At 50.8% G+C, this 24,612-nt stretch overlaps 1 protein-coding gene across 1 annotated transcript; it reads right to left on the reverse strand.

Moving 5' to 3' along the window:
* Positions 1 to 19,513: 19,513 nt before the first annotated feature.
* LOC144159958 (epithelial splicing regulatory protein 2-like) lies at positions 19,514 to 20,239 on the reverse strand. The gene has a single exon (XM_077691620.1). It carries the CDS (start codon positions 20,237 to 20,239, stop codon positions 19,514 to 19,516), a length of 726 nt encoding a protein of 241 aa, XP_077547746.1.
* Positions 20,240 to 24,612: the final 4,373 nt, after the last annotated feature.

The raw sequence follows: 24,612 nt of genomic DNA on the forward strand, positions 1-24,612 counted from the left end.
CCGCAGTTCTCTTTCCATGTCTTGAGTGGGGTGTGGGCACGGACCCATATGGTAGTGACCATTTCCCCACTTCATTAACGTATATAGGTATAGGCCCGAGCAGTCCATCTTCCCACAACAGGTTTAATGAATCCAAAGCAAACTGGAGTACATTCACAGAAACATCTAAACTACACCACACAACCATAAAACACCTACACGTGGAGGAAGCCGCCCAACTCGTCACGGCACACATCCTCGACGCCGCCGAAAAGTCCATTCCCCAGGCCTCCAGTGGGTCCCGCAGCCCAAGGAGGCCCTGGTGGAACGAGGACTGCAGGCGGGCGCGAGAGGCCCAGAACAAGGCGTGGGGTGTCCTTCGCCGGTACCCCACGTCAGATAACCTCATTTCTTTTAAACGGGCAAAGGCTTTAGGGAAGCGAGTGCGTCGTGAGGCGAAAAGGGAGAGTTGGCGCACCTTCCTCACCTCCATCAACTCATACACTGATACACACATAGTCTGGACACGAATACGCAAGCTGAAAGGACAACAAAAAAACAGCCTGCCCCTGGTTAGCACAACAGGGGACACACTCGAAGACCAGGCCAACACACTTGCACAACACTTCGAACACGTGTCCAGCTCATCACACTACACAAACACTTTCATGAAGCACAAAACGTCTGCGGAAAAGAAGTCCCTGCGTGATAGCAAGAAGTCGCACACTTCTTACAATTCTCCTTTTTCAATTCATGAGCTGAAGGTTGCTCTGAGCACATGTAAGCCTTCAGCACCAGGTGCAGACAAAATCACATACACCATGATACAACACCTACACCCAAACACTCTTGAAACACTCCTACATCTATACAACAACATATGGCTTTCGGGGCACATTCCTCGCTCTTGGAGGGAGGCCATAGTAGTGGCTTTCCTGAAGGAAGGAAAGGACCCTTCCTCTCCTGCTAGCTATCGGCCCATCGCCCTTACAAGCTGCCTTTGCAAGCTCTTCGAGAAGATGATAAACAGGAGACTTGTGTACTTCCTTGAGTACAACGGTCTTCTCGAGGGCTGCCAGGCAGGCTTCAGGGCGGGGCGATCTACAAATGACCAACTTGTCGCCCTTGAATCATACATAAAGGACGCTTTCATCCACAAACAGTTTTGCACAACGGTATTTTTTGACCTTGAGAAGGCCTATGACACCGCTTGGCGTTACGGGATCCTAAGTGACCTAAAGTCTTTCGGTGTTTCGGGCCATATGCTCAACACCCTTGCTAGTTATTTGTCCGAAAGAACGTTTCGCGTGAGAGTAGGTAGCGCACTATCAAGAGTTCATGTGCAAGAAAACGGCGTTCCGCAAGGTGGAGTGCTAAGCTGCACTCTGTTCATAGTTAAAATGAACTCCCTAGGGAAGGCATTGCCACCTACGATTTCTTATTCAATGTATGTAGACGACATCCAGCTATCTTTTAAATCATGTAATATGTCCATCTGTGAGCGTCAAGTCCAGCTCGGTGTCAAAAAACTTGCCAGCTGGGCAGACAAGAACGGTTTTAAAGTTAACCCAGAAAAAAGCACCTGTGTTGTCTTTTCCAGGAGGCGTGGGATCCATCTGGACCCAGACATTATCCTTAATGGCGTATCGATTCCTGTGAGGAAGGAACACAAGTTTTTAGGTGTGGTGCTGGATGAAAGGCTTACGTTCATCCCTCACATTAAACAATTGAAACATAAATGTCTAAAGGCTCTGAACATTCTCAAAATCTTGTCCCACCAGTCGTATGGAACGGATAAGCAACTCCTGTTACGTATTTTCACAAGTCTAGTGGGGTCTAGATTGGACTATGGGAGTGTTGTGTATGGGTCAGCCACTAAAACAGCACTTAAAATGCTCGACCCAGTGCTTCACTTGGGGCTTCGCCTCTCTTGTGGCGCATTCCGTACGAGCCCTGTACAGAGTCTTTACGCAGAGTGTGACAAATGGTGCTTATCACACCAGCGAACCTATGTTGACTTGTTATATGCCTCTAAAATTTCATCAATGGACAACCATCCTTTTAAACCGGTTTTTAATGATACATCCACATCAAAACTCTTTTTAAATCGCCCGTCCATTCCTGTTCCCTTCTCGCTCAGAGTAAGGGACGAGGTCACTATTCATGAGGTCTCCTTTGTAGACACATTCAAGTCATCTATCACTGATCTTGTAGCACCATGGCATCTTCGTCCTGTTGCATGTGACTTGTCTTTCTTAAAATACAATAAGAACAGGACACCGAAAAGTGGGATTCTGCAGCATTTCATGTATGTGCAGGATAAATACAAGGCTGCAGAGTTTTTCAGCGATGCATCGAAAACGTTCACTGCAGTGTCTTGTGCGGCGCATGGGCCGAATTTTGAAGCATATAGAACCATGAATGTAAAGACAAGTATTTTTACGGCAGAAGCATATGGCATTTTTCTTGTTGTAAGTCACATAGTTGAACATCATATTCCTAAATCCATAATCTATACAGATTCACTGAGTGTCGTCCGTACATTGTCATCCGGAGAGTCCTCGAAAAACCATGTAGTTAACCTTGTCTTGAAATCAATTGTGCTGGCATATTCTTCAAACCTTGAGGTGACTGTGTGTTGGGTGCCAGGCCACTCTGGCATCGGCGGAAATGAACTGGCGGATGAAATGGCCGCCAATGCTGCACTCCGAAACACAGTAGACATAATAACACTACCTTACACAGACCTCAAGCCACACATAAGACAACACTTGCGCAGAACATGGCAAACACACTGGAATGAACAGACAGACAACAAACTACATGTAATAAAGCCACACTTGGGACGGTACACATCTGACTCGCACAACAGACACACGGAAGTCGCCTTGGGTAGGCTGCGGATAGGGCACACCCATGCAACGCACTCGTATCTGCTGACGGGATCTCCTAGACCCCAGTGCGGCAGGTGCGGAGAGGCCCTATCCGTAGTGCACATACTAATCACATGCAAGGCACTTCACACAACACGACACAAACACTTCAGAGAACTCTACAGACAACATATTCCCCTACATCCATCTTTTTTCCTAGGTGACGATGCTATTGTTTCCGTCAAACGTGTGTTTGAGTATTTGTCAGAAGTCAAGTTTTTAAACCTCATTTCCTATCACGCATCATGAAATCTGGCCCTTTACACCAGCCATCCTCACTGTCTTTTATTGATTTTACTTTTGTTCTTGCTTATTGATTTCAGTGTCTAAGTTCTCACCTCTCATATTTAACCACTGTTTTGGCGCTCTTTGCCCTAGTTGGCCTTGCGCCATTAACATCCAACCATCATCATCATCATCACTTAGTACTGATGCGTACTGATAAGTTCTGATAAATACTGACGCGTTCTCGATCCTCTAGTATTATATAATGATTTCACTTACCATGCGGTTGTGTTTGCGCCTATCTGTTTTTCAAGTATTTCCAGTTCTTGTATTATTATTGTTTCTACAATTTGTTCAACTAGCAGACAGCTCTCGCTCATTTCACCACCTACTGAATTTTTTTTTTTGTTGTTGTTGTAAACCACTGCAGCCATTTTTTTCACTGTGTACTGAGCGCTGATGCGTACTGATAAGTTCTGATAAGTACTGACGCGTTTTCGATCCGCTAGTATTCTATAATGATTTCACTTACCATGAGGTTGTGTTTGTGCCTATCGTTGTTTTTCGCGTATTTCCAGTTCTTGTAGTAATATTGTTTCTACGGTGTGTTCAACTAGCATCGTATTGCTGTCTTCAATTCCTAACTGGCGTGTTATTTAGCAATGTACCATTTGTGATTTCTAATATGAGGTCGCCATAAGTATTTATTTCGGAACCTCCTTGTGTACACCATGTACCATGTAAACTTGTCTGCGAAAGTTCGTTTGAAATAAACCTGAAATCGAGAAAAACCGTGTGAAATCAGTACTCCCGCAGGGAACTAGAAATTCTCCCTTGCGGCCTTGAAAACCTCCTTTCGGAAAGCCTACAAAACTCCCCAAGCTTTCGTCAAACTCCATTCAAAAGAAGTAAATGCTCCCCTTGAACCTCCTAAAAACGCCCCTAAACTAACATAAGTACTTCCAAAGGGAGCCATAATAGGCTCCTATTCAACCGCCTAAAAATTTCATAAACATCACTTAAAAACGCCCTTCAGGAAGTAAAGAATACTCCATTTTGACCTCCTTAAATTCTCCCGAACATTTCTTAACACTCCCTAAATACTTCCTTTCAATAACCTAAAAACGCCCTGTTTTGAGGAGGTAAACAAAACCTCCCTGTTCCATGTAGTAAAAAAACTCCTACAAGGAGGACCACTAGAGGATAGGCGAAAAAGAACCTCTACGGAGTATATGGGAGGAAAAAAATTTTAGAGTGATCTGCACGCAAAGCAGTTTGAAACGAAGCGTTGCATGACCGTGTGTTTTGTTTATCATCAGCGCGGCGGACAGTTTCCCTCGAGGGGTTGCGCAGCGCGCATTTCTTGCGGAAACGTTACTGACAGGATAGCTTATCGTACGGCTGGGCCAGATGGCGCGCCGGAGCGATACTAGCAGCGCTGCGCGCGGCGGAGAACCGCCCTAGATTGCCGTACGCGCACCGCGCTGCCGTGCGGCCGCTGCTGGTTTTCAATGGCGACTAACACGTTGGCATTCTACTGCGACTTCCTTCCTCTCGAAAACTGTGAGCTATTTTTTAGGGAGGCGACCCTGAAGAAAGGAAAGCTACTCGTGAAACCTGTGTTCGCGGTGGAGGAGATAATACAAGCAGACGAGCATCAGCTGAACGCCAAGTGCGTTTCACAAGTGCAAGACAACGTCGTCTACGATGTGCGTCTGAAGGTAAACGCTCTTTCTCTTTTTTGTGTTCTTTCTACCGCTCTTGTCGAATGTATTCGCGCTCAGAGGCTAAGTACACAAAGGTGGTGATACTAAATTGACTTTTCGCATGCAGATCTGCGCTCACACACGGTCCGTAGCTTCCGGGACGTGCTCTTGCAAGGCGGGAATAACCGGCCGCTGTAAGCATGCCGCGGCTGTGTGCGCCTACGTGAATGAGGCAACTGACGATACCTGCACAAGCAGACCCCAGCAGTGGGGAAAACCGTCGAAAAAACCCAAGCGGGACGTGAACAAGACCATCGCGGACCTGTTCCCAGGTATTTTGATTAGGAATGCATTCACTCGATTCCTCTTTTCACCGTGGTTTCGTGATTGATTGATTGATTATGAGGTTTAACGCGCCGACGCTACACAGACGACGAGGCGCGCCGTAGTGCAGGGTTCCGGATTAATTTTGACCACCTGAGGATCTTTCACGTGTGCCGAAATCTCGAACACACGGGCGTTTTTGCTTTTCGCCTGCGTCATAAAAGCGGCCGCCGCGGCCGGGAACCGAACCCGCTTTCTTGACATACCCTGGTTTCGTGAACTTGAAAACTTATCCTCCTCATATTTCTACTGTTAAACCGAGTGAAAGCTGATTAGTTTCATGCTAGCAGCGTTGCATTCTTCGACGCGTTCGACGCGTTCGGCCTCCGACGCGTTCGAGAGCACGTCCACGGGTGAGGATTCCTCGGGCGGATGAGGCGACGTCAAATTTCTAGCAGCTGATCGATTCCGCTTTGCCCACTTGCGGTAAAAGCAGGGCGAGTATAAGTCAGTGCGAAATCTGGCTGATTCTACCCTTCATCTTACCTTTCGTGTCTCTCACCGCTTACCCGCCGCTTTTTGTAAACATCCGGAAACAGAGTCGGCAGGTAGCCTGGGTTGGCCTGGCTCTCGCTCTTCGCATTGTTCACGAAGTGCCTGCTGCATATTCGTGTGTTTTTTGGGGGGAGCCACGGGGAGCCATCAGAGCTATTAGAAGGTAGGGTAATTTAGTGCAATTCAGCTACTGAATGACAGGAGAAAGGCTCAGAAACGGTCACTCACTTTTTCCGCCGCACAGCCCTAATCCAGGCTTCTCGGCGGTCTGTCTCGTACCACTTGCCGGGAAACGAATAGAACTTGACGATGGGCTCTTTTCCCTTCGTGTTTGCGACGCTGTTGTGGCACCCAACTACACAACAATATTTAGAGCCCTGTCTTTTCCTCTCAGGCACGCTAGTTTTCATCACGGCGAAGCAGCAAGCAGCGTACTCCAAGCGAATCTGCGGAAGAGCGCACCCCGTGTGCGGCAGTGAAATGGGAGCAAAGGCCGCCAGGGGAAGAAACGGCGCTGCATGCGCGCGGCGAAACTTGAGCCGTACGCCCCTATAAGTATTACATATACTGTCAAGGAGGCAGTCGACGCACCGCTAGTCGGTTGAGGTGGTGTATTCGCAGGGTTGAAGCGGATAACGCAGGTCCGAGCGTCGACATAACCCAGCTCGTTTCTCGCACATGCACCTGATGGGGTTCGTCTTTTCCCCCTAGCACGTCTTTGGCGCATATCCCCTTGTCTGGATTGGACGTAATCCTGCCTTCATCTTCTACATGGTCGATGCACCCGCCGCGGTGGCTCAGTGGCTAAGGTGTTGCGCTGTTGAGCACGAGGTCGCGGGTTCGATTCCCGGCCGCGGCGGCCGCTTTTCTGGTGGAGGCGAAAAGCAAAAACGCCCGCGTTCGAGATTTCGGCGCGCGTTAAAGATCCCCAGGTGGTCAAAATTCATCCACAGCCCTCCACTACGGCGCGCATCATCGCCTTCGTTGCGCCGGCGCGTTTAACCCTACAATAAATCAATCACATGGTCGATGCTGGTACGACGAATACCCCGATAGCTTGATGGCGTGTTGCATCTTTTCATTATCCTCTCTACAATACAATGAACGGCGCGTGCCTATTGTGAGAGGCGATCTTTGTAATGAAGGAGTGACGTGAACTACACCCAGCCGTACGTGTGGCATACTCTCTAAAGCCCCAACCACATGGAGCGATTTTGCAAGCGAGGGGAGCGACGCGACTAGCGAGACGAACTACTTTTCGCCGCGGACCAAGTCGCTCATCGAATCGCTCGGTTCTGGGTCGCCAGAAACAGTCGCTCGCCTCCCGGAAGTTGCCTCAGCGACTAGCCAATAGGAGAGCCCCTACGTAAGCACGCAACCTCCGGTTTTGGAAGAGAACGGGGGGAAGATTTTGCAAATCCCCGCAGACGCCGTTTGCGGTGCAGCGGCAAAGAAAGCTTTGCGTGGCAAAGCTTGTGTACACGCTGAAGCAGAAGCAAGGAGGCTCCCGCACACACTGGGCGAGACCCGTCTGGGAAAAACGACGTCAAGAAAGCGAATTCTTCACGGCGTTCATGTTGGAGCCGAGAGACGAGGCGCAGAAGGAAAAGCGTGCGCTATCGCTAACCCAAACCCGTTTTAGAGATGCAATGAAGTGCAAAAAGCAAGGTAGAAAGGCGTAATACTTTTTAGTCATGCTTTTTATGACAAATGAACAAAAAAAAATGTTTGCAAACAACCAGCGTACCAACCGCGTTACTATATGCGCAGTGCGGCAACATTGAAATCGCCATCGTAAGTCGCTCGAGCCGTCGCTGTCATGTGGTTGCCTCGGCGAGCGACTTCGGTTCGGCGACTGCGGATCCTAGTCGCGTCGCTCGTCGCGTCGCTGGAAAAATCGCTCCATGTGGTTAGAGCTTAATAGACGTTGCGCAAATATATACATACACAAGGACACCAGTGTTTAAAACCGAAACTGAAACTACCTTTCAACGGGTTTCGTTCAGCGTCACCGTCGTGTCGTAGTAAGCAGAGCATGGAAAGCGGGTAAAGAGGAGAGCTAAGAATTAAAGCAACCGCGTGACGCCAGAGGGGGGGTAAGCAGCAGCGGGAAGGGCGCGAAGGAAGAGAGGGTTGCAAGGGGATTGAACTCTACGACAATAAAAAAAAAAACGACGCGTGGAGAGCTTCTTCGAACAAGAGCGGTAGAAGAAGAAGGCAGCAGAGGTGGCTTCACATCGCTCTGTAGGAAAATCTCGCACACCGCGGAAATACTTCCCCTACGCAAAGAGAATCGAGTTTACATCGTCAGAACAGGTAACGGACGCATGCCCGCTACTGGTCTCCCTGTCATCTGTCGATTTTCTCGGCGTCGCGGAAGTCCACGATCATCGAGCAGTGGGTAGACCTAGCTTGCCCAGCGCGGGTTCGGCAGGGCCGTCTCCGCCCCCGCTGCGAACTCTTACGACGGCGACCCCACCAACTTCGGATGCTCCGTTGCCACCCGGACAAGGCTACGATGCTGTCAGCACGACACCAACATCCGAGGCACGTCAATCGGTGAGCGAATCGGTTTCCGAGCATACCGTTCCAATGGACATTTAACCCGTGGTTCGGGATGAATCACAAGCTGCATCGCACCTCCAAATGACCAACCCGACTACGTCAGTGAACAAGACGCAAGACTTGTCTTCTGGGACATCCGCTTCACCATCAACGTCCACAACCAATCGCGGTGGCCATAAGCGTCCCACAGGAGACCCCGAAAAGAAATCATCCCCTCGTGATTCTCAAGGGAAGCGTTCTTGCCTGACTATGGACCACCCAGTCAATTTTACACCTGGATCAGTCCGGTACAAGGCCACGGTTAAGGCTTTAACACCTAAAAGCCTTGCAATCATCCCGAACCGAATCTTACAAGCGAACTTTGACTCCTGCCTCGGCACCAAAGGATTTCGCGGCTTCGCTGTTCGTCCGAAGTCAAACACGATTGCTGTGGGGCTCCCGACATTGACTGCAGTGGATCACCTGCAAATGCTCAAGTTCATAACGATCACACCCGAAGATGTGGTACCCGTGCAAGTGTACCTATGGTTGAAGGGTCTGACTTGCAACGCTACGTTGTGTACGGTGTTGACTGCAACGAACACCAGGCGGTGCTCCAGCGTGAGCTTTACTGCCCTACACATCATAGCAGCGCGCTACATGGGAAAAAAGGGCTCCTGCCTAGTAACGCTGATAGGACCTCCTACACCCCCCGCCTGCTTGTACTACTACGGGTGCATTTTGCGACCGCAACCCTACAAGCCTAGTGTTGTGTACTGTTACAAATGCTTTCGACCTGACCACATGCACAAGTCTTACCCTTCCTCAAGTCAGGATGAGGAAATGGCTGAGAGCAAGGTGTCTTACGAGTGTGGCCTTTGCAAAAGTAACGATCACCACATCACATCGCCTACGTGCCCGACCAGGCGGAAGGCTACCGAAACATTACGCCGCCGTCAAAACCACAGGCTCCAAGCAGTCAAAATGAACACATTTGCCGTACCGACAGCCAACAGTTTTTCGGCTCTTCAGTGGGATGAAGAAGACTGGCCAGACCTCCCTGATTTGAGTTCTGCACCTGAACAACCAGTATTGTACAGTGATGCTGCGCGCCGAGGGGGTCGTCGCCGCCAAAAGAATTCCCTGCAGCATACACCTATGCCAGAACCCGATGATGACACGGCGGCTGTTGATGAGAAAATTGCTCAACTCTTAGCAGAAGTCACTAAACTCCGGCGGCACCGAGAGTTACTTTTACGCCGGAAGCGACCTGACCAACGCGCAGACCTGCCCTCAACACCCGCACCAACGATGCGCCAGCCGCCACCCTTTTTCGGATCGCAAAACCCGTCCGCGATTCCAGACAACTCAACTTCGTCGCTCTTGCGTCTTATGGTCAACCAGTTATCGCACCTGACATCAGTACTCCTACAGCGCTTGGACTCTTAATCACCCTGGCGACTCCACCTGTGTCCGGCGTCTTACAGTGGAAATGCAGGGGCCTGTCATCGAAGATTGGTGAGCTAAAGGCTCGTATACTCAACAACAAGCTGCACGTCTGGGCTCTGCTTCTTCAGGAAACAAACGCTCTGCCTGCTATTTCGGGTTTCAGTGGTCATGTGTCCCCATCTATGGTCGATCGTGGTGTGCACGCTGTGGCGCCTCCGGGTAAGGCGGCCGTGTATGTGGCGGCGTGTTACCCGCAAATTCAGCTCTCCCTTGAACGGTGGTGCAACTCGTATCAGGAGGTAGTGGCATTTGCAGTTCAATTTACAAGGGCAACAGTGGTTGTCGTTTCTTGCTACGTGAGGCCCGCAGGTGGCTCACCCTCACGCATTAATTTGGGCTGGCTATTGGCTATTCGTCAGCAATACCCAGGGTGCCCAATTTTGGTGGGTGGGGACTTTAATGCACCCCATTTGGAGTGGGGTTACCCCGTATCAAGTCCCCGTGGCAGGCGTGTGCGGGATGCGCTTGCGGATGCGTCCTTTGTGCTGGTCAACCAGCCCGGCGCAGCGACACGAGCGGTGCAGTATTCCCGCGGGGCGTCTTATGCACCAGACCTCACTTGGTGGTTGGGGCAAGGCACTCCTCTATGGCACCTGGAGCCCGACTGCTGGGGGAGTGATCACCACCCAATCATAGGACTACACCCGTCGCAGGCCCGCCGGCTGCGTCGTGAGTTGGGACAGTTTCCGATCTAGGCTGGCTGCCCCGTCTGTGGAGGCGGCAACAGATCTTGTCGACCGGATACGAAGTGCGCTCGTTGGTGCCACCACTACCACGTGGGTGGACGTGAATCGGCCTCCTCAATCTGTGGGCTGCTCGCAGGCAAGCAGATCTTGCAGCATCTCGTGACCCTACTTCTCCAAACGGCCGTGCGCGCTTGCAGTTTCTTACAGCGAAGGCACGCCGATACGAAAAAGACCTATCGCGTCGCCAATGGTATACTTGGTGTGAAGGGTTTTCCTCGAAGACCTCGAATGCCTCTCTATGGCGAATATTCCGGGCGATGGAACGTGGACGGCGCCCTCCGGATCCGGCTGCCCATGCTTGCTTTGCGGCTAGGCTAGGTCCCGAAGATTTTGCTAAGGAAGCGGCCAGAGCGTTTTTTCCGTTCTATGCATGGTGCGACACCTGTCCGATATGCGACACCTGTCCGAAATCTATTGCCTTCCCCTCGATTCCTCCCTGCACATGTGGACAAGCCTCCTTTGTCTTCTGACATCGAAGGTATTGCTACGGCTTTTACGATGGCAGAATTGCTTGCGGCAATAGACTGTTCTAAGCGGAAAACTGCGCCTGGTCCGGATTCTATTCCTTACAAAGCCTTCAAGAATTTGAACAATGATGTGCTCGCTCAGCTCCTAGATTCCATCAACGAGGTATGGCTTAGTGGAGTCGTCCCTGGCAGCTGGAAAGCAGCGCACATCGTTCCCATACCACAAGCTGGCAAGCCAGCGATGGTGCTCGAAAACCTGCGGCCAATATCACTTACGGCGACGGTTTGCAAGCTTGCAGAGAAAATGCTAGCCACTCGCTTGTCGTGGTGGCTTGAACAGCATGGGTATTACCACCCCGCGCAAAGCGGCTTTCGCCCATCACTTGGCACGGAGGACGGGCTTAGCGTTTTGGCAATATCAACACTGTCGTCAACCCGAAGTCATGCTGTTCGGACCATCCTAGCAATGGACATCCAAAAAGCGTATGACAACATCAGTCACGCTGCTATCCTGGACTCAATTGATATGCTCCACCTTCCCATGCGGGTACGGCAGTTCGTCCAGTCATTCCTTCAAGACAGGACATTTGCCATACGCCTTCACGGACAAGCTTTTGGGTCCTTCGTTCCTGTACGTGGTGTGCCCCAAGGATCGGTATAGCTCCGACCTTGTTTAATATGGCCTTTATACCACTGCCATGGCGCTTTCATGATGTACCGGCTGTTAAATTTCTCCTTTACGCCGATGACATCACCATGTGCAGCACTCACCATGACCTGAAAACTCAAGCGAGTTCGTTGCAGTCAGCCCTGGATGTCACCGCAGCCTTTGCCTCTTCGGTGGGCCTTCAGCTATCAACGAGTAAAACAACATACACATCCGTTGCAAACCTCTGGGGCCGCCGAAAGCTTGCTGCTTGTCCCATCCGCCTTCATCTGTCTGGGCAACCACTGCAGGAGAGCCCAGTAATCAAAGTCCTGGGATTGCTGATACATCAGTCAGGAACGGCGACAGCTTGGCTTGCTCAGGATAAACACCAAGCTGCTCACACGCTGTCACTAGTACGTCATATTGCTCCCAAAGCTGGTGGAGCCAGCTCACACGTGGCGCGACAAATAGTGAGAGCAGTTTTACAACCGCGCTTGGTGTACTCTGCTCAGTTCCAGCATTTGACGGCAACACAGTGGGAAAGACTGGAAGCGATTAACAGAGAGGCTACGAGAGCAATTACTGCGCTTCCACGCATCACCCCTATAGTTGCTCTCCAGGAACAAGCCCAACTGAACACGTTGGATGAACTTGTTCATCAACGTCGCGAAGCTCGGAAATTGAAGAATGCACTGTGCGATTCGGCGCGAGCATTAATAGCTTACGCAGTCTCTCATACGCTACCAGCCCTACCGCAGCGAGTACTTCCCCCGTGGCAGTTCGTGCAATTGAGTGGCAACAAACCAACTGAACTTCGTCGTCCAGATTCCAACATTTCAGCGTCTGCCCTCAAACAACGCATCGCCGACACGGATAGGCACTTATGCTCAATAAATGTTTATTCTCTCTCTCTCTCCTTCCACCCGGCTCTATCATATTATATACTGACGCCAGTATACAAGAGACTGTGATTGCCACTGTCATTCATTGCACTAGTCATCCAGCCCTCAGCAAGACGTCCAGATTTAAGGTCCCGGAACCTCCATCATCGTTCTGTGCAGAACTTGTAGCCATTAGAGAGGCTCTGATTGCTGTAACCGGAATCACTTTGCAGCCCGGGGCGCGCATCGAGTTCGCACCGATGCTCTACAAGCAGTCCGCCTACTACGGTTAGTTAGTCGTAGCCCTGTGCTGGCTCAGAGTATTCATCATCTTGCGGCAGGAATCGCTCACAAGATCCTGATTGAATGGGTTCCACGTGACCTACTCACAGAACACTGCAAGGAAGACGTAGCAGCCCGACTGGCAGCATCCGTTCCATCTCCGACTACCCCGTTAGAGCTGGATGATGCCACCCTCCTGGTGACGAGCAAAGAACACCTCCGGCGCCGCACACGTGCTCTCATTCCACCGTGTGCTGCCACCCTCCCCCCGGGTCTTACCCGTGCAGAGGAGGTTGCGCTCAGGAGGATTCGGGTGGGGGTGGCCTTAACTCCCGCCGTGACCCGCCACTGGCCTCAATACCGAGATTCTTTTACAAACCCTGGTTGCCCAGTGTGCCACCGCAGCGACGCGATTGCCGACCTTCACCACTTGCTGTGGTCCTGCCTCGCCTTGAGGCCGACGAGACTGCGGCACCTTGCGGCGACGGGCCTCCGCGCAGACGACGCCTCCGCATACGCCGCATGGATACATGGGCGCCATCATCGTTCACTCCTTCACTTCATCCGCGAAGCGAACATTTTCATTTTCATCTAATCATCATCACCTCATAATCACATATACAGGGTGTCCCAGCTATCATGCACCAAGATTTAAAAAAAGAGTAAAGGCGTAACTCGAAAGAAACCAGGTGCATAATGTTTGCAGTACTGTGAAGAAGCGCACAGTATTTTTTTTCTTTAATGAGACTTAATTAACTAATTGTAATTAATTATCTAACTCGAGAAATACTGTCCTAATCACTAAAGTGTCAATGAGGCACTTATAGGTAACCACGAGGGGCATCTAACTGCGGTATTTTCAGCGATGAACTAATTGCGTACACATTTATTCTGACTGATAAAGGAAACCCGCGAAATATGAAAAATACCACGTGACGGCGCCTCCGCGCGCACCGTAAAGCAACGCCCTCAAACAGGCTGCCTCTGAGTTAGCCAGAATGAAATAGACAAAAGAAAGAAAGAAGAAATTGCGACCGAGTTTGTTCCTTATCTGCACACGCGTCCCACGAATCTTGCTGCTGCTGCTCCTTCCATGCATGCTTATCAAAGGGATGCGCTGTCTCTTCGGGCGGGTAACACGCGAAGCAGTTGCTTTCAATCAGCTTTGTTTGGGGACGCTGCTTTACAATGCTCGCGTAAGCGTCGTCACGTGGTATTTTTCATATTTCGCGGGTTTCCTTTATCAGTCAGAATAAACGTGCACGCAATTAGTTCGTCGCTGAAAATAGCGCAGTTAGATGGCCCTCGTGGTTACCTAAAAGTGCCTCATTGATACTTTAGTGATTAGGACAGTATTTCTCGAGTTAGATAATTAATTACAATTAATTAATTATGTCTCATTAACGAAAAAATTACTCTCCGCTTCTTCACAGTACTGCAAACATTATGCACTAGGTTTTCTTCGAGTTACGCAACTTCTCTTTTTTTAAATCTTGGTGCATGATAGCTGGGACACCCTGTATATACCCTGTGGCAAAATAAACGTTCTTAAAAAAAAGAGCGGTGAAGAGCAAATGAAATAAAGCAAACAAACCTGAAAAGTCGTTTTCCTTGTTGCTATTCTTTCCTTCGTAACACATGGCCATTTGGGGGATCGGCCCGGAATTTGGACCGTTGAGAACTAACGTGCACGGTTCGCAAAATTCGTAACACTGTAAATTCGAACAGTAACAGTTGTAGAACAGTGCGTGCAGCTTGAAGCCTGAACGTGATGTCACGGGAGTAGGGCAGGTGCACACCACCCTCGCAGAACCCCGATTCTAGGGAGGTTGTGGCGTGTCCCAGTCTGCTTGCACACTAAGACGAACAAATGAAAGAGAAGAAACTGACGCAAATACGCAACAGCAGAAAAAAAAAGCCGTTTAAAGTAATCCGTGACAAAAAAAAAAAAAAAGAAACGAGCGAGGAAAAAGGCGCAAGTACATAAATTAAAAAAAGAAGTTGCTAATACGTCTCACCAGGGCTTCGCCTTAGCAGCACGTAAGCAGACTGGACCACGCCGAGGAAATTTTGTGTCGAAAATCGGAGGGTTTCGTTAAAGTAATACGAGCAGCAACTGTTTTGAATGTGACGCGCTTTCATCACCCGCTTTCTTTTTTTGCCAGTCGGCCATAGTCACGTGATTGCACTGTGTGCCACCAACGGCAGAAACTATTTCTTAGGACGAAAAATTCCAAACAAAAAGCTCATGTGAACGCATGAAATAAAAAATAAAATGGACTTTGTAGTGAAATACAGATTAATAAAGTAAAAGTACAATAAAATGAGTGAGTGAGTGAAGGTCTTTTATTAACACAAGGAGGGCCCAGGGGCCGGAAGGGGGAGAAGGGGGAAAGGGGAGGGAAGAGGTGGTCACGAGGTGATGTTCATTTGAAGATCCTGGAGAGGAATAGTCAGCTCCTGAATGCACACATAGGGGTGGTAGACCCCGGCTAAACCACTTATGCGAGGCCACTCTCGAGAGCAAAGCGCCCAAGGGCAGCAAGGAAATCTGGGTCGCTGAGTGTCTTGGGAGGTATCTCGCTTGGATTGGGTAGGGCATTCAACAGGATGGGGCGGAAGGATTGTTACGCAGAGCAGTGCCAAATAAGGTGGGTCAGGTTTGCTATTGTAGCTGTGTTGCAATATGGGCAGTAGGGCGGAGGATCGCCGTTCGGGTGGTGCCATTTGCGTGTTATGTGGGGAGTCAATGCAGCGTTCGCGCGAAATTTGTTCATAAAAACTTCGGCAGGACGAGTTAGGGATGGGGCGTTATGCAGGAAACCTACAGGAGTCACGTGGCAGCGGCAAGGCGCTTGTGCCTAGCCTGGCGAGCGTGATCCAGCTGTTGCCTGAGAGAGCGGGGGAGCAGGGCTGTCAACCAGTGGAGGAGTTACTCGAAGACTCACCTGCGCTGCCTCATGGGCAGCCTGGTTGCCGGAACCCTGAGCCATGTATCCCGGTATCCACGCAACGCGTACAGAGGTACCATTGCGAGCAAGCAGACTAATCACATGTTGAATAAAATGAAGTAATTGGATTTGCGTGCCCCCAGTAGCCACCAGTGCAACAGTGGAGCGAGAGAAAGCACTGAAAGATCCTTGGTGCGCGCTGCCCTGGACCGATCACGTCACCTCAACAATCAGCAAATAGCATGAATCGCATTTTTAATGCGGTTTAACCATGCCCCGAAATGTTATCATGAGCTTCTTATTATAACCACAGCTCCGCCTTGCCCGAGTTTCGCTCAAACTCGGGCCCCAGTTGTGCGTTTGGGCGCGGCACTGTTGATTGATTGATTGTAGAATTTAACGCGCCGACGCAACGCAGGCGATCAGGCGCGCCGTAGTGGATGGCTCCGGATTAATTTTGACCACCTGGGGATATTTAACGTGCCACGAAAGCTTGTACACACGGGCATTTTTGCTTTTTGCCTCTATCAGAAAAGCGACCGCCGCGGCCGGGAATCGAACCCGCGACCTCGTGCTCAGCAGCGCAACGCCTTAGCCACTGATAGATAGATACAACTTAATTTGAGCCATTGAAGTCACCGTTGAGGCGGCCTCCGACGGGGTGGTCCCTTATTCACAGGGCTTATAAACGGCCAGCACCTCCAGGCCCCGGGCCACTAGGGCCGCGTGGGTCATTGCGGCGGGGATGGACCGTACAATCTCCCATCGCTCTTTGGGGGAAGGAGGTAGGGGGGTGTTGGCTGGGGATGGGATTTGTGGGATGGGGGCTTTGAGTGACTTACACTCTGCAATCACGTGTCGCAAGGTGCCTTTTTCTTGGCGACAGAAGGGGCATGCGTCTTCATATTGTTGTGGGAACATGGTGTGTAGCAATGTTGGGTGGGACAGCGACCCCGCTTGAATTCTTAATACTGTCTGCTCTTTCCGTGTTAGTGTACGATGGGGTGCCGGCAGTGCGCGCCTGTCCTCCCTGTACATTTCTGTTATTTCTTTGAAGCTAGTGACGGGAGTCGGGTCGTCTTCTCCTCCACTCGCCTCCTCTTGTGCCCGGCGTGCCATCTCTCGGGCGTAGTAGTCGGCAATTGTGTAGCCGATTAATGAGGAGTGAACGGGTGTCCATACGACCTCGACAACCCTTTCTGGTGGCTCTCTCTTGTTCATAATGTTTGCTGCCAAGGAGGAGATCGTGCCCTTCCGGTAGCTGCTGTAGGCCTTCTTGCTGTCAGTGACCACGACCTCGACTCCGGGTTGAAGCAGCTGAGCCACCGCGGCGGGTGGCGCGGCACTGTTGAAAGTGTGCTCGACTGCGTGTTTGAAATGGCAAAGTGGCACGTGCTACCACAAATGTTGTCGCGTTACCTTAACGGGTCTCTGTAATGTGTCGTCATTGTCTCATACACAAGAAGCATAAACTGCTTCCCTGCTTCTTATATTATACTGTTCGTATTGACAGCGGAAGACATGAATTTATGTGCTTTGATCGATTTGATTTGATTGATTGTACGGTTTAACGCGCCGACGCAATGCAGGCGATGAGGCGCGCCATAGTGTAGGGCTCCGGATTAATTTTGACCACCTGGGGATCTTTAACGTGCGCCGAAATCTCGTACACACGAGCGTTTTTGCTTTTCGCCTCCATCAGAAAAGCGGCCGCCGCGGCCGGGAGTCGAACCCGCTCAGCAGCACAACGCCTTAGCCACCGCGGCGGGTAGCCAGAGTGTTCTGTTGAGCAAACTAAGCGAACTGTGAAATAATATTAGGGAGTTTTAGCTCACCGCCTTTCACGGTCCGCTCCGCTCCGATAGCAAGCGGAAGCGCCATTGCGCATGCGTGGTGCGCTTGCCCGCGAACGGCATTGGCTCCGGTTGCGCTGAGCGGGCCGCCGATACCGGAGCGGAGCGTCGAAAACGGTCAGCTAAAACTCTCTATTAACGCCGAAAACTGGTGTCAGTACTTCTTTAAGCTACTGCTTTTGGCGAGTTTGAAAAGACCTCAGTGATCTGCGGAGTTTTCAGATGATAGTCAGATGGGCATATTTTACATTTGGAATCATCGATATATGGAACTATTCCGCGATACCCTTGAAGTTAGATATATATCCTTGTTCGATTGTAATTGATTCTTTTGAGTCTTTCCACGTTTCATGTACCGATACGTCACGGCAAAAAAAAAGAAGGTTGTTTCGGCATATTCGGTTGTGGGCGCCCCTGTGAGGGCTGTAAAGAATTGAATTTCCTGTTTAATTACCGAGTGCCTCGTTACTTTCGGTAGGCGTTCGCTGTTAAATCTGAGGAGATTCGAGCAGAGAAGATCGTACAGGAACGACAGCCGCGTTTCTGTACTCGGCCGTGGTGTTGCATCTTCCATAAGCGTGTACGCGTGATTGTAGCTCCCAACGCTCCAGCTTGGTGCCACGCTGCCGCAGAGCGAGCGAAAAGGGCAGCGCGGTCAGTGTAAGCAGCGTAAAGTGAACTTCTCCGAACGCACCACAGCCGCGTGGGGAAGAAGCGAAGAGCGGCGCGGACGTGCCCGTTCGCCCCGCACGAGCACTGAGGCAACATCCCACCAAATCTCAACTACAACCACTCATCCCGCCCAACCGCCTGACCAAACAAACGCTGCATGTTTGCACCAGTCACGTGCGCCAAAATATTTCAGATCTGTGGGTTTGTACACGTCGACATCGCCCCTGGCGTATGGAAGAGCGTTGTTCGGGCTGTTGGATTATTTAGACAAAATCTCGGAAACTTCTAACACGGCCGTTCTCATTTTTCGACTCCATGAAATAAACGGCTGCCTCCGCCGGAAACGAATACGCGCGCTTGGGCTCAGCGGAACGACGATAATTAGCCACTGAGTCACAGCCGAGGGTTCCGGTCTGTTCCACCCAACTTACAAGAGAAAAAAATGACGAGAGCCTGGAATTAGTTTGACGTCGCTAACATGGGAGCACGCGGTTGGCGATATCGGCTTTAGATTATTTTACTTTACATGCGTTACTGCGCTGATATTGCCTGGTTGAAAAACCGCCTGCTCACGCGACGAACGTGAGTCACGGCTTCGAGACGAAGATGGAGTCAATCAAACGAGGATTTACCCAGTTCGAAACCAGTGTGCAACATTTGGTACGATTAATAATGAGTGGATTGATCCTGGGCGTAGTAAGCGCTATGATGAAATAAAATCTCTGCAAAAATACCTTCGTATCATGCTTCCACGGTGAACGTGCTCTTTTGCAGACTCAGTCAAGGCGTCCTCAAAAGCGCATGCTTGCACGCACGGAATGATATTCCCTTCTTCGAAAGCCGGGCCTGTTCCCAGCATAAAAGTTTTCACTAGTAATAATGAAGAACTCTGCGGTACCCACAACCATAACTTGAAGCACGGGATAGGCACCTCATGAGGTACGCATAAAGGGAAAAAAACACCTGGAAACACTTGAGCGCACAGCAGACGCTCGCTCGGCTCCATCGTAAAAGTAAAACATCCACACGAAAGAAGGGTAATCAACAACGCATGTATTGTGCGACAGAAATGTTATACGGCACTCTCTTGGCCCGCACACTAAACATCACAACTCGCAACCAAACAAATTCGCAACATATAATGAGCGACGCCGGGTTTTCGGTGCATCCAGTCCACAGCCGCACGGAGCTCCCGGGTGCCGCAGACAGCCCTTGCATTGTCGGCTGGGAACCGTTTCTAGGGGATGAAGAGCTCGATGTAGCGATGGCGGATGTTGCGCCCCTGCTTCTCACTGACAGCCCGTTCGGCTTCCTCTCGAGACGGGAAGACCACGCTGGCCTCGCCTGTCGCACGTCCGTCGACAAAACGTTGGATGTAGACGCTGTCGAACGTCACGGACGGGAAGTCGCCGAAGAAGGCTATAATGTCCTCAACAGTGCATCTGTACGGCAGGCCACGCAGGAGAACCATGGTCGCACCGGCTGGCAAGTAGAACCACGGAGCAGGATACTGAAGCGGGCTCGGGTACCAGTGTTCCACCGGCGGCGGGAGAAACGACCATGCCGGCACAGCCAACAGGGCTGCGACAAAGGGAGACGCTGGCGGCGGAGCGACGCCAGCCACCGCGGGAGACGCCAAACCCTGCACGGCCGCGGCGTTCCCGGGCAGCTCGTAAATGTTGAAGGAGCACAGGGAGACGTCGATGCGTCGCGGCCCCATCACGTGAGGGTCCCAGTTCTCGACCACCATCAAGGCCGCATCCTCCGAGTGCATCCGGACGAAGGCCTCGCCCAACAATTGGCCGCTTGCGTCAAATACCACGTACACGCCGTGGAGCACAACGGCGTGCGAGTATGGGCCCAGAAGCTCCAGGATGGTCTCCAAGGTGGCGTCGCGCGGCAAGCCCTGCAGGTGCAAGCAGTCCCTCCTGGAGGACAGCAGTTGTGCGGCGTGGCGCTGCATTGCAGTGGTCAGCGCAACGTACGGAGGACGTCGAAGAAAGTCGGCTCAATGGAGGCAGCGTCGTTATTCCTGCAGCGCTGGAGCTCCGGGGTTCGAGCGTTCGTTCTCCGCCGTCCTCGACTCTGGTTTGAGAGTATTCCGAGGGCGCATGCACGCGATGCTGCGCACGCTGAGAGGGAGACGCACGCGAACGCGCTGTATTGCTTCGCTATCCTGTCACCGTGAGACATTCGCTCGCGCCGTTGAGCAGTGCGGATGTGTTCTTCGCCTCCCTACTTTTGAAGACTCGCGCTACGTTTTTCGTGTCTGTATCTAGTATTTCCCGTCGCTATGCGACAGTTCTTTTAGGAACTAGCTTAGGCAAAGTGCGAGATGTCGACGCGCGGCAGCCTGCCCCCTGCCTTCGACCAGTGCATCGGCCGCGCGTGTGCAGACGTTGCATCGTCGCTAGAACAGTTTCGGGAGTTCCCGCAGCCTCGCGAGGCTCATAGTCTCCAGCAGCAGCAGCGTGTCCAGCAGCTCGTGGGTATGCTGCAAGTCAAGCCCGCACTCCTGCCCGGGTCTGTGTTCGCACAACCCGCCGATCCGACCCAGGTTACGGCCATTGCGTGTGTTGCTCCAACACCCCCCACGTGCGCTGGAGCAGTGAACTATTTGCAAGAAGACCTGGCCAAAACCCTGGCGGAGTCAATGGACGAGACGTCAAGCGCCGTCTTGGATGGCTCGGACGACGAGCGCGGGCCAAACGACGCTATGCCGAAGGAGAACGGCCGGACGGCCGCGCTCTCCCCCAGTGGTGCAACAAGCCTCCGCGCGCCGCCGGCCGCCTCTTGCACCACCACCGCTTTCTCCCCTGCTGGTCCGGTCGTCGCGCAAGATGGCGGCGCCCATGGGACAATAACTAACCACCGAACGGGCCGCTTCCCATGGAGATTGCGACCTGCGGCGGCTGTTCCGGTGGCTCTTCGGACTCGAAACTTGCTCCAGAGTATAGCGAGGGTCCGTGGATCCTACAGCAGTGCAAGGCAAAGCAGCAGAATGCCAGGAAACTGGCTGCGCGGCTCCCGATCGCGCAGCCGGCCGCCGGCACCTACCTATTCCGTCCTGCTGATCGAGGTCCCTCCTTCCTCACGGCATCGAGGGAGGTCATCGCCCGCGAGGTCGCCGCCACCCCGGGGTGTCCCAGGTTAGGGTAAACACCCGGTTGAACGACGTCGCTGCCGATGCCGAGACGGACGACTGGTTGGGTGCCATTCTGGCATCTCAGAGTGTGGCTGGCATTGCTGTCCGAGCCGGCTGCCCCGCCAGTCGAGGCACGAGCCGTGGCCTCGTTTTTAGTGTTGACTCTCACCTCACCGTTAAGATCTAGGCCAACATCGAATGCGAGGTGGCGGTGAGCGGTGTGGAACGGAAGGCTGATGGGGCTGTGCTGCTCACGTTTGCAGCTCCTTGTCCTCCCCTGCTTTTCAAGTTGCGGCTGCCTATGCGGAGGTGTGGGCTGCGGCCCCCGCACTGTGCTCGCTGTGGCCGCCTGGGCCACGTGACAGCCTGCTGCATGGACAAGCAGAGGTGTGCACGCCTCTGCCCCCCGCTGCACCTACTGCAGTTACCCGCACCCCATGAACGCAAGGTGGCCACAGCCGTGGCACGTGCAGCACACCCAGTGCCCCGAGCTGAAGCCGCGGCATCAGTTCGCACTGGACAGCCATGAAGCTACGTGGAGATGGCCAGCGCGCGCCGGTGGCGCTACAGCCGGCAGTTGCAGCAGCCTCCTGCCCAGGGCCGGATTAAGGAAAATAGGGGCCCTGGGCTAATGTGCTAGTATCGAACCTCGAACCCCCTCCCCAGCCGCAACGCCATTTTGTTTTACCCGAAAAAAAACATCTCTCTCTCTCTCCTAAAGCATCCGTCCCTACCATCCCCCCGCTCCACTACTAAATATCCGTTTTCTTTATTTTATCTAAAAAAAGTTTTGTAATTAAAATTACTTCAATAAAAAAAAAAGAACAAAGTACTATTAATGGGATTCATGCGATAGTAATGCGTCAGATCTGGTTTTGCAGGGCATAACGGAAATGCAGCGAATAACACGACCGCCGGAACGTGCAATATGTGCCCGTTCCGTATCTGAAAACCACAGAACGGCCATTGGTACAGTTTGGTCCAACTAAAGAAGAAGAAGAAGAAGAAAGAGAAAAAAAAAAAAAAAAAAAAACTCCCAGTGAAGACACTAACAGTTGTGTTTACTATGATGTTTACTTTATCTAGACATGTTTTCTTAAGCGCTTGGTTTTATTTGTACTACTAAATCTATAATCTCCCGAGGAATCACACCATTGTATCAAGAACACTGTTTATTGGAATTCAACGGAAGCATCACAGTGCAGAAATTTTTATACATGTTTCGGTATATATTCATTTTAAGGGCTTGCAAGCACAATAAAGTAAACAAAATACTTTAGATGAAAATGACACACTTTAATTGCAAAGCGTATCTTTGATGACTCAGTCAACAAAGAAAAGAGGACACCAAATACATATGGTGCGAACAAACAATATTTTAATTGTTTGAAAGAAGAAAACAAACTACTATGGATAATAGAAGCGGCAGTTACATTGCAAGAACAACAAAGATCAACAATGAAGATGTACTATTTTTTCTATTACAGCGCAATGTTTACTGATACAGGTTAGGAGTGCACACATGAAAAAAATCTCACGGGCACTCATGTATAGCACGAGCAGTTCTCTTTTAAAACAGCATCTTTCGGGCCTTCGCCATGGCAAAATCCGATATAGTTTGCTTGAAAGATAGGTCCCTTACAGGTCACTATCAATGGACATGATAGTAAGCCAGTTCAACTTGTCGTCCAGAAGGTTGGAACGAAGGTGATTTTTATCAGTGAAAACTTTGAAAACAATCACTCGCTCTCACAGTTTTGCACGGTTATGCTTAGGTACATTCTTAATGCAATGGAAAGGTTCAGAAACACGTTAAGTTGTCTTTCGTGTAGCAACTTCATTATACCCAGGGCACTCGTGTCTTGGCACACAGAGCTTTGCAAAAAGTTCACAAACTAAACGATTTCAGCCGGAAATGCCAGCTCCAAATCATTTTTGTAGGTCTCCACCAATTTCTCCGCCTGCCATGCAAAAGATCATGTTCCCATTTTCTGTCCGCAGTTTTAAGAATCCAAACTTTTCGCAAAGATCAGCGTAGGCAGCCTTCCGCACTAGCAGAGCCTAAACAGAGAAGTGCTACATTATAGGTCTCTCAAAAAAACTTTTTTTTACCACGCAGAGTACTATCGCTTTTCCCGTCTGGGTACTTACTCAAAGTGCTACGTTTGCCCTCATCCTGATAACACTGACTAGTACTCAGCGTGCATACTCCAGGGGTGAGACAGCTGAATCAGATGTGGGAGCAGTTTTTGGAGCAGAACGAACCTTGATTTGGAGCAGAATGATGATATTTATTATGTAACCTTAGGAGCCTAAAAATCAAATTTTTGGCAACTTGGGGGGGGGGGGGGGGTGCACTTTTTAATGGGTTTTGAACATACATAACACTGAGACAGCCTTTCAATGAAGTTTTTTCTGCTAAAGTATCATAAGGCACGAACTGCACTACCTTTTACAAGCCATTTATAAATTCTTAGGCGCTATGCATAGACAGCATGCAGTGCCGTTGAAAGCATCAAATCGAAAAACTACGCAATCGTGAGGCATTTTCATTATCATGTGAATGCCGAAATTATATAGTTTTTGTAATCCCAGACTCGGCTTTACACACAATTGTAGAGGCATGGCAAAAGTTGCGCAAAGCTAGGTGACAATCTTCGCACCCCACCAGCCCTCCCCTCCCATTTCAATCCCTAAGGTGCGCATTCACTACGATCGCAATTTGAATAACGTTGATATGTTTAGCCACCTCCCTCTTGGCATTAAACTTCACTTCAGATAGATAAACCATTATTACTGGCATGAAATAATAGCCCATGCCCCTATCGCCCACTGCTTGAACATTTTGCGGCGATGTAGCCTGCACCGCCACTTCTGCAGTGTCGATCGTCTCATTTCCGCCACTCGCAAGCTCGCTGTCAAAGGCAGCAATAACTCGGCGTTTTATACCACCAAAATGAGTCCGAAATTTCACTTCAAGCATGCACTGCACCTCACACTCAAGACATAACCACGGTGAATCCACGAGCCCCACAATGTTTTTGATGAACTATCGTTCTTTGAGTCACGCAACATCCCTCAACAGATCAAACGACTAAATATAAACCAAGCCACCCCCATAACCAAAACCACAGTAGAAATTGACGAAGAGCACTCTGCCTGAACCACGAGCAACTGCTTCGCCCGACGGC

Source organism: Haemaphysalis longicornis, unplaced genomic scaffold (genome assembly GCF_048455015.1).
Source record: "Haemaphysalis longicornis isolate Haplotype H1 unplaced genomic scaffold, Haemaphysalis longicornis Haplotype H1 scaffold_1, whole genome shotgun sequence".
NCBI classification, from domain to species: Eukaryota; Metazoa; Arthropoda; class Arachnida; order Ixodida; family Ixodidae; genus Haemaphysalis; species Haemaphysalis longicornis.